This window comes from Rhincodon typus, chromosome 18 (genome assembly GCF_021869965.1).
Source record: "Rhincodon typus isolate 14 chromosome 18, sRhiTyp1.1, whole genome shotgun sequence".
Lineage (NCBI taxonomy): Eukaryota > Metazoa > Chordata > Chondrichthyes > Orectolobiformes > Rhincodontidae > Rhincodon > Rhincodon typus.
The window spans coordinates 28,917,443-28,932,996 of NC_063349.1; the positions used below are offsets into that span (position 1 = coordinate 28,917,443).

At 37.9% G+C, this 15,554-nt stretch overlaps 1 protein-coding gene across 5 annotated transcripts in view; it reads right to left on the bottom strand.

Moving 5' to 3' along the window:
- The window catches only part of LOC109917580 (dedicator of cytokinesis protein 4), a 410,977-nt gene that overhangs the window by 132,924 nt on the left and 262,499 nt on the right, over nt 1-15,554 (bottom strand). For all 5 annotated transcript variants that reach the window (XM_048607674.1, XM_048607672.1, XM_048607673.1 and 2 more), the window contains 2 exons: nt 4,581-4,708; nt 1,285-1,419 (listed from right to left, as the gene is read on the bottom strand). In XM_048607674.1, the coding sequence (XP_048463631.1) occupies nt 1,285-1,419; nt 4,581-4,708 (263 nt within the window). The remainder of the gene's footprint in view (nt 1-1,284; nt 1,420-4,580; nt 4,709-15,554) is intronic.

Sequence of the window (15,554 nt, forward strand, 5' to 3'; positions counted from 1 at the left end):
GGCCTAGGTGTGCTGTCATTTCAGCTTGGATTGTGTGCTCAAGTGTCTGAGGAAGGGTCACCGGACCCAAAACGATAACTGTTCTTTCCTTCACAGATGCTGCCAGACCTGCTGGGCTTTTCCAGCAACTTTGTTTTTGTGTGTGTGTGTGAGAAGATAGGATGATGTGGGCTCAATCATGATGCGACAACTGCTGAAGTCAGGCAGAATTTTGTGGCCTCCCCACCAGCAGGTTTGTAGACATAGTATATTGTGAAATCCCCTGAGTGGTCTTCTCGCTGCCCTCTCTAGAGTTGTCTGCAATTTTACCACTTTGATAAAAAAAAAGTCACTTCCCACCCATAACCAGGGCAGTTGCTGGGATGACAGTCCTGCAGGACAGTCCTCAGCAGGTATAATGCTGTGACCAGTGGGGAAACATTCACCACCAATTGACTCTTCAGGTGGCCGGGGCAAAACTCTGTCACGTAAAACATCCTACCCCATAGTACTTCCCATCAAAAATATGTCCTAATTAGTCAGTTAAAACTAGGTACTTGCATTTGCTATGCTTTTTATTCCCTTTTACAATGAATGTTCCATCTTGTATTTAGCTAGTTTAGGAATTTGATATTGCAGATGCAAAGAAATTGTTTACACTGGTGCTAGATAAACTCTTGAGGGGAATGTGGAACAAAGGGGCATAACCTCAAATAGAGGTAAGTCTCTCAGAAAAGAAATCACGTTTCACAAAAACCATTGTGGGAACGTTAAACACGCTGTGCTAAAAAGCTGGATTTTGAGTCAATACTGAGGCTGATGGGTTTTTGTTCGATACGGAAATCAAGGAATATGGTGTAAAGGTGAGTAAATATAGAGTTAAGTATAGGACTTGTAGCCTGCTTTTCTCTCCCAAATCTGTGCTGCAGAAGGTGTTTAAAAAACGGCGATGTTGTAATATAATCTAAAAAAATGTTATTTCATACCCTGTAAATGGTCGTACAAGGATTTTATAAAAATATTAACCAAATGGAAAATTTTACCATAAATGGTTACAATTTAATATTGTATTGCAAGCAATACATGTGTGTCCTTATTAACATATGACTAGATAAGGCCATATTTAAAATTTTTGCCAGCACAATATTTCCCCTAGGAAATGTCAGTCAACTAGACAATGTACAGAGTTTGACTCTTTGCAGTACAATAAATACCTAGAGAAAAACAGGGTCCAAAAAAAATCTCAGAATAAATGCACTAGCAAGGAACTTACTTCTTCCAGTATATGACATACTGCATACTTACAGTCACGTCCTGAAACTGCAGACGAATTGTCGGTCCAGAGGGCTGTGACCTGTTGCTGATTTCTAATATGGTTCTCAGCAGCACACCTAGCAAACTGTCTACAAGGGTGTCCACCTCCTCCGAAGCAGTTATTTCCTGAATGATAATAAGATCAATTGCAACAGTTGCCAAATAAATTTACATACAATTCACAGCACAGAAACAGGCCATTGAGGCAAAAAGAGAGTCTTGTCAATATTTATTTTGACAAACCCACATTTCAAGAAGTTGGTTTGTGCAAGCTAGGTTTGTATCTGTAACAATCAATAAAACTGCACACTTGCTGAATGTTGAACAGACTTAGTGAACCTAGCTTTTTCCAATTGCAATTGGAAAAAATCCCAATTGCATTCTGTAGCTTTCAAAGCATTACTTACAATATCATTGTGTGTAAGATGTACTTGATTTAATGAGTTTCCTGCTAATAAATGACATGTACAATAAGAGACTAGACTTTGATGGACACAAAATATAAATGGGGTCCTTTTCCTTCTCCTATGATAAATATATATTAAGCTACATAATGAACAACAGTATCAGCAAATACGATTTAAACACTTGAATTATTTGCAGAAATGGGTTAGTCTAAAATAAAATTGTGAACTTTCAATTAGAAGAAAAATTTTTAACGTTCTGCTTGTTTCTGTTCTGGTCAATGAAGCAGGTCAAACCCTAATTGAGAAATCTCATCACAAAAATGGTATCGTTTTCTTTTCATTAAATAGTGCAGTCCCCCCGACCCCTAAAAAAAATCCACAGCACAGGTATCCTGAATATCAGTTGTTAACTGTTTTTGTTCATAATTTTGATCACTGAACCTGCCAAAGAGTCTGAGGCGTGAAGGAAGCTCACTATTTCCGTACCTTTGCTACACTAGGCAGTGGTTTTGGAGTACTCCATATGACCCTGGATCCCATCTGGAAGAAAGGTGCTGGTGAACATGCAGTTTCCACCATTTGTCGTGGCCAAACCATTGGAAGTCAAAAACTTGACTCCAACTTGGAATTGCAGGTTTGCTCCAGGTCTTTTTCATCCAGAAGGTTGCCTGAAATGCCAAGTTGTATCTATGATAACCCTATGGTGCATCCTGAAAAATTCCACAAATAGTGAAGTTTCAGAATGCCCTGCCACCCAGAGCAAGAGTTGTCTTGTAAGGGACGGATGGAGGCTCCATTCCTAAAAGGCCATTCTGGAAACTGGTCAAAATGACCTGATGCTGTAGGGTCCTGACTTAGGTTGGAGCTAGTTCAATAACTACAACTGTTCTCATCAGAGCAGCCATGTATTTTTGAGGTCCAGTTTAGCAATGGTTATTCTGAAATAAAACCTTGCTTGAAAGATCATTTTTTCATATTCAACAGCCCGGACTCAATAATTACGTAGGACAGTAAATTTATTGCATTAGTCATCTGATTAATACTTAATTACATAACATACAGCAACAGAGAAAACAGCAACCAGTTGAGGCCAACTCCAAAATAAACTTCAAGGTCACTTCAATCATAAGATATCAGCACAGTTTACAGTGCATTATTCTGAATTTAATAAAAATGATTGACCATTGTTTCGGGTATTGCATTTGTGTATTTCTTTGCTGGGGTGGGAACACAGAGATTTTGGGTAAGCAATTAAGTCACATGCGAAAGGAAGCAGTTGCAGTGGGAATGGATTTTCTGGTGATGGTGAATGAAGGGAACAATACAAAGTTGCATTGAGTGAAAAGGGAACAAAGGATAATAGTCATTATTTCTACAGTCAATATATCAGTCAGTTTGTTCTGGACACAATCCAGAGATGAAGGATAATTGGAGAACCTATTCACTGCAAATCAGAGATAACAATGGATTATTGACAGACATTGACTGGGAGGTATTGTGGGATTTATAATTTAAGGCAATGGAATTGTTTAGGCTTGACAGTGCATTACAGATCATAACCGAAATTAAGCTAAATGTAAGAGGGAAAAATTTTGAAGAACACATAACAAGTGAAAGTCTGGTTTATTAATTAACTTCAGTTGCAGTTAATTGCCTTAGAGAATTTGGTGAAAATTCATTGGTTGGTAAGTGATTAAATCAACAGTGAGAGGATAAAGAAATCATTGATTACAATTTAGCTAATTGTCCCAAAGGCATGCTAATCCATGTCCAATGAACCAAGTCTAGACATAAACTAATGAACTCCTTCAAAAGTCAATATGTTGAGATTTCCAGACAGATTCTTCAATGGTATTTGTTCATTTATCTAAATTATTTAAAAATTATCCAGGATGGAAAAGATTGTCCAACAGGCAGTTAAAACATTAGGGGAGTTTTAAATGTGCAGGGTATAAGACAAACCAGTAATGGATTTGACTATTGCCTGAACTGTGCTAAAGTATGATAGTCATTAGGAGAGTTTAAGCCTAAGGTGGGAGAGTCCAAAACTAGAGGGCAGAGGTTTAAGGTGAGGGGAGAAAGATTTAAATGGGACTTGAGGGGGGGGCAACATTTTCACACAGCAGGCGGTATGTATATAGAATGAACTGCCTGAGGAAGTGGTAGATGCAGGTACAGTCACAACATTTAAAAGACATTTGGACTGGTACATGAATAGAAAAGGTTCAGAGGGACATGGGGCAAACACAGGCAGTGGGATTTGTTTGGTTAGAACACCTGTTCAGCATTGATGATTTGGACTGAACGGTCTATTCCCGCAATGTATGACTCTGACTCTATAAGAGGAACCAAGCCAACTCAGAGTCAATACAGGATCAGCTGTGCCAAAATGCTCAGATGAAGTGAGCTGATTTTCTCAAAACTGCACATGCAAGAGATTTTTAGGTCAGGATGGCACCATGCAAAAATAAAACAAATAGGTATCATTCAAGGAAACACTTAAGGGATATAGAGACAGACAAGGGAATGGAATTGCCAAGATTTTTCTAAAGGGTTCTGGAATAGATTTGAAAGGCAATTTGGCTTCCCTGTACCAGTCACTGGGAAAAGTCATAATGGTTAATAAAGTTATACAGTTTTTAAGTAGTAACCAGCGATTGCCACTTCAGTTTTCCCAATGTTTAACTGGAAAAAAGTGCAACTAACTAAGCCTTTCAGGATCTACCTGGAGGACAAGGCTTAAACTACCTAAAAGGTTACTTATCACAAAACACAATTTAAAAGTGAAAACATTACTGAGAATTGCCATTTCAAAGTCTGAGAGCTGTTTGCTTGAAAAGTTTAATCTCTAATCTGATCCTGTCTCTCTGAAATACTCACAGAGCTGTCCTTCTTGATCAGACAAAATGTTGTGCTAAGGATGCGTGCACACATGATTAGATCCTTCTGTTCTTGCAAATGCATGTGGAGATGGTGTAGAACCACAGGTAGGAGAATGCAGCGAGAATCTGGAATAAGATGGTCAACACAGAATGCATCAGTCTCAATGATGGTCATGATAGTATTGCAGCTGAATATTTCAACTATGCCCCCTGAATGCTTTATCTGAACACTTGCTTTGTACTGGTACCAAATTTAGCCACAACTCATGAAAAATCAAGTTATTTCGTCTTCTCTTACTTACTTTATTGGTATGATTTCTTTCCAGGTTGTTTGAAGAAAGACACAATGTAAAGGAATACATGCAAATGGCTAAATTACTCCCGATGATCACCCGTTCTAATTATTGTAATACAGCCATATATAATACAACACAGTTCAGAATCTAGACCTGTATGTTTAAAGAGCCCAGAATACAATGTCAATATTTACATTCTTAATGAGGGACAACACCAAACTAAACCAAAGGGGAAAATTGTTGCATGTCTGGCATGACACCACCAAGGATTTAATTTATTGTCCTCTAACTGATACTATTTGTCTGATAAATCTCAAACCTCTGCTCAGCATAGAAGGAGTGGTACATTCTTGGACGAACTGTATTTCAAGACAGAAATTAAACCATGGTCCAACTTCATCTAAGATGTATATAAAAGATTCCATGACACTATTTTGAAGAGGAGTGGGGAAGATTTCCTGTGTCCAGATCAGTACTTATCCCTCAAACAACATCACTAAAAACAGGTTACCTGGCCATTGTGTCATTGTTTTCTGTGGGAGATTGCTGCACTCATGATTGGTAACCATGTATCCTTCTAACAACAGCGACTACATTTTGCAAATACTTCATTGGCTGTCAAGTAATCAGGATGACCAAAATGAAGTGATTTATAGCTTTTAATTCTCACTTAGACATAACTTAGATCAGGAGTATTTTGATGAATTTGTAGGATTTAAATAACCATCCCTCAGAGAAGAAGCTGTCTGAGAATGTTGCCTTCCTTCTTATAGACTGCTTAATTTTAATAGGCTTGCTATGCTATAAAAGTCCAGATATCTTAAGGACTGGGAATTTTGGTCTCCAGAAAATACACTTCCACACTTCAGGAAATGTGCAAAATGTTGGGCTTCATTTCAGTTGTAACAGAGATCTTAAGTCAGGTGATTTACTAATTTTACAATTTTAGCAACAGAAATTAACAAGCAGTACACTTCACGTGGGTAAGAAATACTGTTGTGCTAAAACGCTGTCATAAGATGTAACACCTAATCTAATGGAATCCAGTTTGATGCTATTTATAACTATTCATGAATAACTAAGAGTAGCTAAGCATAAAATAATGAACAAAATCTAACATTAGACTATCCATCTGCATTTCAAGTTTTACCCCAAAAGCCTTGAATGGAATAAAATATCTATCGAGAAATATTACTTGAAGGTCCCTAGAATTTCTGAAATTTCAGTGAAGGGGTCTTATTTTTCAGAAAGTTGGAGCTCTTCTGCTTTTCAAATGCATGTGTTTACCCTCTGCATTGGTTCTCCCACCTTTCACATAATGCTGTATTATTTTATATTATTTCTTAATTGTTCATTTAAGATTCCTCTATGAAGTCTATCTAGTCAATTTATTTGTCATGTTTTATATTCATGTCTAGATATATTTTTCATCTCACCCTTATATTCAATCTTAAATGAATCCTTTATTAAAAATTTATCAGTAAAGATGTTCCTTTTCTCTTTCTTTATAAGTGTTGCGTTATCCTGGTTTCTAATGGTATTCATGTGACAAGCATCTTTGCTATTCTTGGCAGTTGAATGGTTCGTCTGAGCCAGGAGGCCCGGGTTCAAGTCCCACATGCTGCAGAGGTGTTTAATAATATCTCTGAGCAGATTGATTAGAAAATATAGACAGTTGGATGGTTCTAGCATTCCTCCTGTAATTAACATTTCACTGTCAAGCCCAGGTATGACGTTGCCATACATCTTTCCAGGCCATCTTTACAGTAATTAAACAATTGTTTGTACCTTCTTAATGCTTGTACTGAGTACTAACATGTGCCATCTCCACATCTCCTTCTAGGTATTTCTCTTTCTTGCTAGTTGTGATGGAATTTTTCATGGTTACCTGCTGCATTAATCTTTATCTTTGAATGTTTTTAATATCAACATGTGACCTAATTATTTATACCTATTTCTGAATTAAATTTCTCAATTGTCTTAGGCCTAACCATCTTCAGCTGCTTCATTAATGATCTTCTTTCCATCATGACATTAGGAGTGGGGACGTTCACAAATCACAGCACAATGTTCACCACTGTTCATGATTCCTCAGATACTTAAGCAGTCCACGTCCAAATGCAACAAGTCCTAGGCAATATCCAGACTTGGGCTGAAAAGTGGCAAGTAACATTCACACCACACAAATGTCAGGCAATAGCCATCTCCAATAAAAAATAATCTAACCATTGCCCCTTGACCAGAAACTGAACTGGACTAGCCTCATAAATACAATGGCTACAATAGCAGGTTCAAAGTCTAGGAATGCTGCAGCGAATAACTCATCTCCTGACTCCCCAAAACCTGTCCACTATCTACTGGGCTCAAGTGAGGAGTGTTATTAAATATTATGCACTTACCTGGATAAGTAAACCTCCAATAACACTCAAGAAGCCCATCATCATCCGGGACAAAGCAGCCCATTTGAATGGCACCACATCCACAAGCATCCATTCTGTTCACCATTGGCACTCAGTAGTAGCAGTGTGTACCATCTATAAGATGCACTGCAGAAATTCCACAGCACAGACAGACAGCTTCTTTCAAGCCCAGAACCACTAACATCAAGGAGGAAATGGGCAGTAGATACAAGTGAATACCACATCCTGCAAGTTCCCCACCAAGTCGCTAACCATCCTGATCTGGAAATGTATCATTGTTCCTTCAGTGTCATTGGGTCAAAATCCTCTAATTTTTTCCCTAATTGCATTGTTGGTCTACCTACAGTACATAGAATGGTGCGGTTCAAGGAGGCAGCTCACTACCACCACTTGCTCAAGGGCAACTATGGACAGGTAATAAATAGTAGCCAAGCCAGCAATGCCCACACCCACGAGTGAATAAAAGAACACCTACATTTCTAATCAGATACAGTTATATGAGGTTGTGAAAAGGTGGTTAATTCTAAAACTAGCACTTACATTCCAAACAATCGAATACTTCTCTCAACAGACCTCTAGGAATCAAAGTTCTCCCTTCTGCTCTCTAAATATAATATTATTATTGAATAAAATAAAATCGCCATATTGCAGATGCTGGACATGTGAAATTAAAAATAACACTGGAGAAATTCGGTCAGTCTAGCAGCATCCGTAGACAAAAAGAGTTCAGGTTTCAAGTCTGATGTGACTTTTCAGAATAGAGCTTCACTCTCCACAGATGCTGCCAGACCTGAAGATTATTCAATATATCATCGTTTTTGATTTAGCTAATTATCTCCAAATGTAGGCATCACCACAGCTCTATGAGAAAATAAACACTGGAATTTACATAGTTAATAAATATAAGCAGAGTTACAAAAACAGAAATTGCTGGAAAAACTCAGCAGGTTTAACAGAAACTGCGGAGAGAAAGCAGAGTTATTGCTTCAGATCCAGTGACCCTTCTTCAGAATGCAAAACATTAACTTTATCCTTTGCGAATCCTTCTTGAATTATTTTTGTTTAGCTATCAATGCATTAACATATCTGTTCCCAGTTCAAGCTCTGTTGGGTTTTGAATTTAGTTTATCATAGCATTTATACAGGCTCTAATTTCAGCTGACTAAAATACACAAGGACATTTTCAGCAATTATCACTGTAGCAGCCACCGTGCTTGAAACAACACTTTCATTGGGCACTGCACTGGAAAGCAGAATATTTTTACATTATCAGCAACAACAGAAATTGCTGGAAAAAGCTCAACAGGTCTGGCAGCATCTGTGGAGAGAAATCAGAGTTAATGTTTCAGGTCCAGTAACCCTTCCTCAGGAGTTCAGGTGCACGGTTCTCTGAAAGTGGATTCACAGGTAGACAGGGCAGTGAAGAAGGCTTTCGGCACACTGGCCTTCATCAGTCAGGGTATTGAGTATAGAAGCTGGGAAGTTATAATGCAGTTCTACATGATGTTGGTGAGGCTGCACTTGGAGTACTGTGTCAGTTTTGGTCACCTTGTTATAAGGATGTTATTAAACTGAAAACAGTGCAGAAGAAATTTACAAGGATGTTGCCAGGACTCAAGGGACTGAGTTATAGGGAGAGGTTGGATAGGCAAGGACATTTTTCTTCAGAGCGCAGGAGACTGAAGGTGGGGTCGGGGGGGGGGGGGGGGGGTCTTATAGAAGTGTATAAGATCATGAGAGGCATGGATAGGGTGAAAGCACTCAGTCTTTTTTCCAAGGTTGGGGAATTGAGCACTAGACGGCATCAGTTTCAGGTAAGAGGGGAAAGAATACATGGGAAACTGAGGGCAAACTCTTTTACACAGAGGGTGGTACACTTATGGAATGAGCTGCCAGCTGAAGTGGTTGAGGTGGGTACATTAACAACATTTAAAAAGCAATTGGACAAATACATGGATAGGAAAGATTTAGAAGGATATGGGCCAAGTGCAGGGAAATAAGCTTAGAGTGGAATGACATTTTGGTTGGCACGGACCAGTTTGGGCAAAAGGGCCTGTCTCCGTGCTGTAGGACTCTATAAAGCTGACACTTTTACAGCAAAAAACAAATGGGTTTTAAAAGACCTTTTAAGGGGCAGTAAAGTGGTAGTACAGTTTACTTGTTTTGAGCTGATGGAGTGTTTTATCACTTTAATGTTTCAAGCATAGCCATTAACTATTGCAGACTATAAAACACATCGGTCCAAAGATGTGTTAATGTAGTATCAGCTGAAGTGGTACTGCTCAAGCCTGTGTCAGACAGCACTATTGTAGGACTCTACCTGCAGTGCCCCAGTGTAGGTTTTCCTATTTTATCTCTTAAAGAACTTCAACAGAGTTATGCAGGTAGTAGCCTGCAGTGCCAGTTACTCCTGAGAATGAACATTCTCTGCATTTAACTGCTATTTTAATGAACTACTCTTCTTCTCTACGACCACTACCCATTCCAATGCCCCAAACACCCACCGTATTATATTTAAAAATTAGTAGGCTGAGCTAAATCTCAATTTCAACCTTTTTCTCAAATTTGTCAGATAATGTATGTTCTAACATTACTGGCTCAAATAAGATTACTTATAACCTTTTGCATATTAATTTCCATCTCAATTACTCAATGCTTTGTTGTTGCATAATAATGAACTAATCGTACAGGAAAAATTTTGTTTCAGCCCAAATGTCATTAGAATGTCAACATTAACCCATTCATAAATTCAAAACAATCATAATGTCAAAACCTCCGTTCACAGTCACATGCAACAGCCGAGTAAAATACTTGTGTGTATCTGGTAAATATGTAGCCGTTGCCCACGTATGGGTCTGGGATAGTAAGCAGGGAATATAACATGGGACCAGTAAGTGAAGTAGTTCAGTGGTTTGAAATGATTTGAAATAAACAGGCATGGAATTCTGTCAGCCTCCTGTAATCTGGAAAATAGAAATGGTAAACCCTGCTGCATTTCTGGAGCAATGGACAAAAGTGTTAACTAAGTTGAGATTGAAGTGGAAATTGACAAGAAGGCATACAAGTACAGCAGATTTACTGCATATTGCAAACTATTGTATCCAGTTAGTTAACATTGTTTTTCCTGTGAAAGTTACAGCAAATGCAATTGAAAAGCAAATTCGTGGTCTGTAGTTTGTCATGTCAATCATGAAATCCTAGTAAATAATGCTTCCCTTCCTCCCACACAAAGTAGGTTGATGGTCATTAGTTTGATAATAATCAACAGAAACAGCAAAGATGATTTCAATCTATCTGGTTGGTCACAGAGTTTAATACAGAATACAGTACTCACAACACAACTTATTTTCATCAATTGATTTTCTTCCTAAATATCTGGCTGATGCAGAGATTCATAATAACATTACTTTTAATCTATTCAAATTAATTCTCTTCTCTCTTAATCCAGCTACCTTCTTCCGAACTTCCTCAGATGGCCATTTCGATCTCATTTGAGCAGTTTCTCAAGCTTTTCCACTACTTCAGTCCGTCTTTAAGCAGTCCTACTTTCTGATGCTTACAGTTCACTGTTTGGAACAATAAATATTGTTCAAAATTGTTGTTCAATACTGTTCAATGAATATTATCAAAAAGCTTACTGAAACCTTAAAATCAATATCTGAGATGGAGGTGGGGAGCTGCCTTTTGGAACAGCTGGAATCCATGTGGTGCAGCTAAACCCATGGTGTTATTTGGAAGGGAGTCTCAGCATAGTGTATATGTTGGACAGGCTTTGGGAGTCAGGAAGTGAGCTATTCATTACAGGATTCTAATTCTTGGACTATCAGAAAAGCAGCAGTATTCATGTAGCCGGACTAGTTTAGTTTTTGGTGAATGGTAACTCTCAAGATATTGTTAATGGGGCATTCAGCACTGGTAATGTTATTGAATGTTGAATGTCAAGGAGACTTCATTAAATATTCTCTAATTTTGTTGGAGATTATCTTGCCTGGCATGAATCTCACTTGCTGAATATTTTATTGGCAATTGTTTGGTGATATCTGATTTTATTTAATTGATAGTCTTCATATCCATTTACTTCTTGCTTATATATAGGTTTACCTTTTCAATTGTAAAGAGTTAATTTCTTTGTAATGCAAATGGAAATGAGGTGATTTTGAAACATTTTCTGTATTATCAATGTGGAACAAAGTGAGACAAAGGATTGGTTTCCTTCTTTTGAACATTATATGAATTCCATTGACATTCCCACTTCCAAAGTCAAAATTTATCAGGATGTCAACATAACATTCTGAACACTGCCTAATGTTCACTGACAGGCCAAGTTCATTCTTAAGCAAGAAAGAATGCAATGGAGAAACAAATACAGCTTTATTATCCTCACCTGCAAAACATTCTGATTATAGTCAACAGTTAATAAATTGTAGCTTTGAAGAAAAGCTTTCATACGTCTACTCCCCTTTGTCTGCAGGTCATCACAGACCACTTCACAACTGTGGTAACAGTCAATACCAACATACCAAGATACACAACAGCAAGTCACGTCACCAAGATTTCTTCAACAGCATCTTCCAAAATGTGACCTCCCTTGCCTAGGCACATAAGAACTTGGTTTAAAAAAAATAGACTCAATATTGTGTTTGCCAATATAATAATTGCTGCACTCCAGATGTAATTTATTTTTAAATTTGTTGATGTGCTGACCATATCACCTGCAATTCCCCTCTAAGTCACTCGGCATCCTGATTTCAAAATATATTGGCTTTTCTTCAATGTTAAAGGATCAAATTCTTAGAACTCCCTCTTTAACAGTATTGTAGTGTACGAACATCACACAGACTGTAGAGTTCAAGCAGGTGATGACTCACCATCACCTTCTCAAGGACCATTAAGAATGGACAATAAAGGTTAGCATTGGATGCTCCCAGGCAGTCATCATTTGAAGTGCAGTCATCATTTTTCAAGCAAACATAGCAGTTAATCTCTGCACGTAGGCCTGATTTTTCAAGAAAGATCTGACAAAACTTAAGAGAATCTGCACTGAATGACCATATTTTCATTTGGGGACTAGTGGTATGAAAATATTATGTCGCCATCTTTTAGTTGGAGTTGGGATCCTGAGCTCGAATATTGAACGTGTTATTAATGACTTCATCACATGGTTGAGAACATCAGAACAACGAAGTCCAGAACTTCCTACAGTTCATCCTCTTGCCTTCAAAAATAATCCATTGGTGAAAATGTTTCTTTTGTTTTGGAAAGTCAAACTCTGCAGAGGAATGTGTTTTTTTTCCCTTTTCCTGAAGAGTAAGTGAGAGGGTTGTGTGTGTACGTCTGGGAATATTTCCAGGGATAAGCATTCATAATTCTACATCACTGACTATGTACGTCAATCAATTATTTCATCCTTATTGAATAAGGTTTGTATTGATAATAAACCAGCAATTGTGTTTATTAGGAAACCTGGCTGAAGGTCTGTTTTGCGTAAAATGTGACATTGACCAGAAATTTAATTGGTCATCATGATAATTAGAAGAAGTATTTTTACTTTTTCTTTTGACCTGTGGAGTGTGGGACTTCATTGAAAGCACTCCTCAAGCCTTGGTCATAAAAATCGAGCCATAACATCTTTTATATCCATCTGAATCAGGTTGATCAACTTTCAGTCAAACATTTCTGTTCAAAGATGGCATTTCAATGCAGCACTCACTGAATATTCTGCTGAAGCGTCAATTTAAATTACGTGCAGATGTCTTGGAATTTCAGACAGATGAAAGTTGAGCTAACAAGAATACAATAACATCCTTGTATTGTGATAGCATTACAATCATCATTCTCCTCTAATCATAAGAAAATCTTCCTCCCTCCCTGTTACACAGTATATAGTAGAAGGTGACATAGGTAAATGGGCCAAATAGCCCTTTTCTGTGTTCTATAATACCAGATAGTATAAACATCATACAAAGCCTTATATAGCATCTTCCACATCTGATAAATTTTTTGAAGGGGAAACCAATAAGTTAAATCATGTTGTAAGATAAAAATATCTAGTATGATTACTAACTATTTCGATGTTGTGATAAGTTGATATGTAATACATGGAAAACTTCTTTGTAACTGTCATGTGCCTGTTATTTATCTGTTTTCTTCTCTCCACTGGTGAATCCTATATCACTGCTAAAGAAAAGGAATTAAAAACCATGTTTGTTTCCATAACACTAACTAGTGAACCCAACTGAGCAAATTTTTGACCACCATTCCGTGCTGACACCTTTGTCAATTATAAAGCAATTAACATATGTCTTTCAAAGTGAACAAGTATACTTCAGTGTGTGGTCCTGAGACCAGCAGAGTTCATTGCCACCCCTCTTAAAATTTCTTTTAAAAGTAAGTGGCCATATTCAACTCCTACCAAGTGCTTGACAGAAAAGTTGAAAGCATAGGTATTGACAAATTGTGCACATGCAGAACATACAAAGAACATTTTCAAAGTCTTCTTCCAAAGTTTGGTGCAACCTTGAATTGTCAGACAAAGTTCAAACCCCACTTCATACACATACAATAGCTCAAAAACATCAATAGTTATCAAATAAGAGTAAAGGAGAGAAATGATGTCGCTCTCAAACTGAACTGTATTTTCTTTGATACTTTGGCTTTAGCTGCCTCTCTGATGGTTGTTTGCCCTATAAATACTTTCTAATCAACCTGCTCAGAGATAGCGTTACATACCTTTGGAGCAGGTGGGACTTGAACCCAGGCCTCCGGGCTCAGAGTTAGGGACAATACGACTGCACCTTATGGCCCTTTTGCTTGCTTTGTAGACATTTTCAAAACAACCTATTCAGAGAAGTTACTATGCACCTCTAAAGGAGGTGGGATGTCAATGTTTTGACTTGGCTCTTGGCTAAGAGTTAGGGATACTACCATTGTGTAACAAACGATCCCACGTTGTTTGCCTTCCAATGCATTATGGCATATGATTTGTACCTATGTGCTATATGAATCCTGAGCCATTATTGTCACCACATACATTAAACACTAATAGAAAGTCACAACATTGTCACTTTTCTGCAATGATATTAGCTGGAAAGTTTTGGATTTGGTAAATGTGCATTTGCTACAGGTTAACACTTTATGTTTATAAATAAATGAATTAAAACTGAATGTAAAACAAAATTACCATCTTAAACTGAACTTCATACTGCTTTGTACTTACAACTTACGTTCTTCAACAAGTCACTAAGCTCATCCCATTCATTATTGGACCCTAATCTTTGACATTAAATATAGATCTTTTAATGCAGTATGAATCAATTAGTCACTGGTAGTAACCAACACTGGTATTTCATACATTTATCAGAAGAGTTTGATAAGGGAAGCAAACAATGGGAATAGTTCTGGTCACCATGCTACCAGAAGGATGTAATGGCTCTGGAGAAGGTACAGAAAGTGTTTACCAGAATTTTGCCCAGTTTGGAGGATGTCAGCTATGAGGAGAGATTGGACAAACTTGGTTTGTTTTTACTTGAATGTCAGAGGCTGAGAGGCAGCCTAATAGAAGATTACAAAATTATGATAGGCATGGATAGAATGGATAGTCAGAGTCTTTTTCTCAGGGTTGAAATGCTAATTACTAGGGGACATAGGTTAGGTAAAAGGCGGTAAAATTTAAAAGAGATGTGAGAGACCCACACAGGGGGTAATAGGTGCCTAGAATCCGCTGCCAGAGGAGGTGGTAGGAGCAAAATGAGCAACATTTGACATGCATCTTGAGAGATACATGAATAGGCAGGGAATAGAGGGATTTGGACAGCATAGAGGCAAAAGGTTAGAAAGGCGATATGTGCCAGCACAGGCTTGTTGGGCTGAAGGTCCTGTTCCTGTGCTGTAAAGTTCTTTGTTTTTTGTTCTATGAAGGGATGAGAACGCGACACAGATAGTAGAAAAGTGAGTTGTGAAGAGGACGTATACATCCTACAAAAGGGCATGGATAGGTTGTGTGAGTTGGCAAAGGTCTGGCAAATGTAAAAAAGTGTGAAATTATTCCTTTCGGCAGAACAAATAGAAAAGAAGCATATTCTCTAAATGGTGAGAGGTTGAAGAGCTCAGAGATGCAGAGAAAACTGCGTATCCTAGTGCATGAATGACAGGTTAGTAAGCAGGTACAGTAGGATTCAGGAAAGCTAACAGAATGTTATGGTTTATTGAGAGGGGAATTGAATGTGAGAGGTTATGCTTCAATTATACAGAGCATTT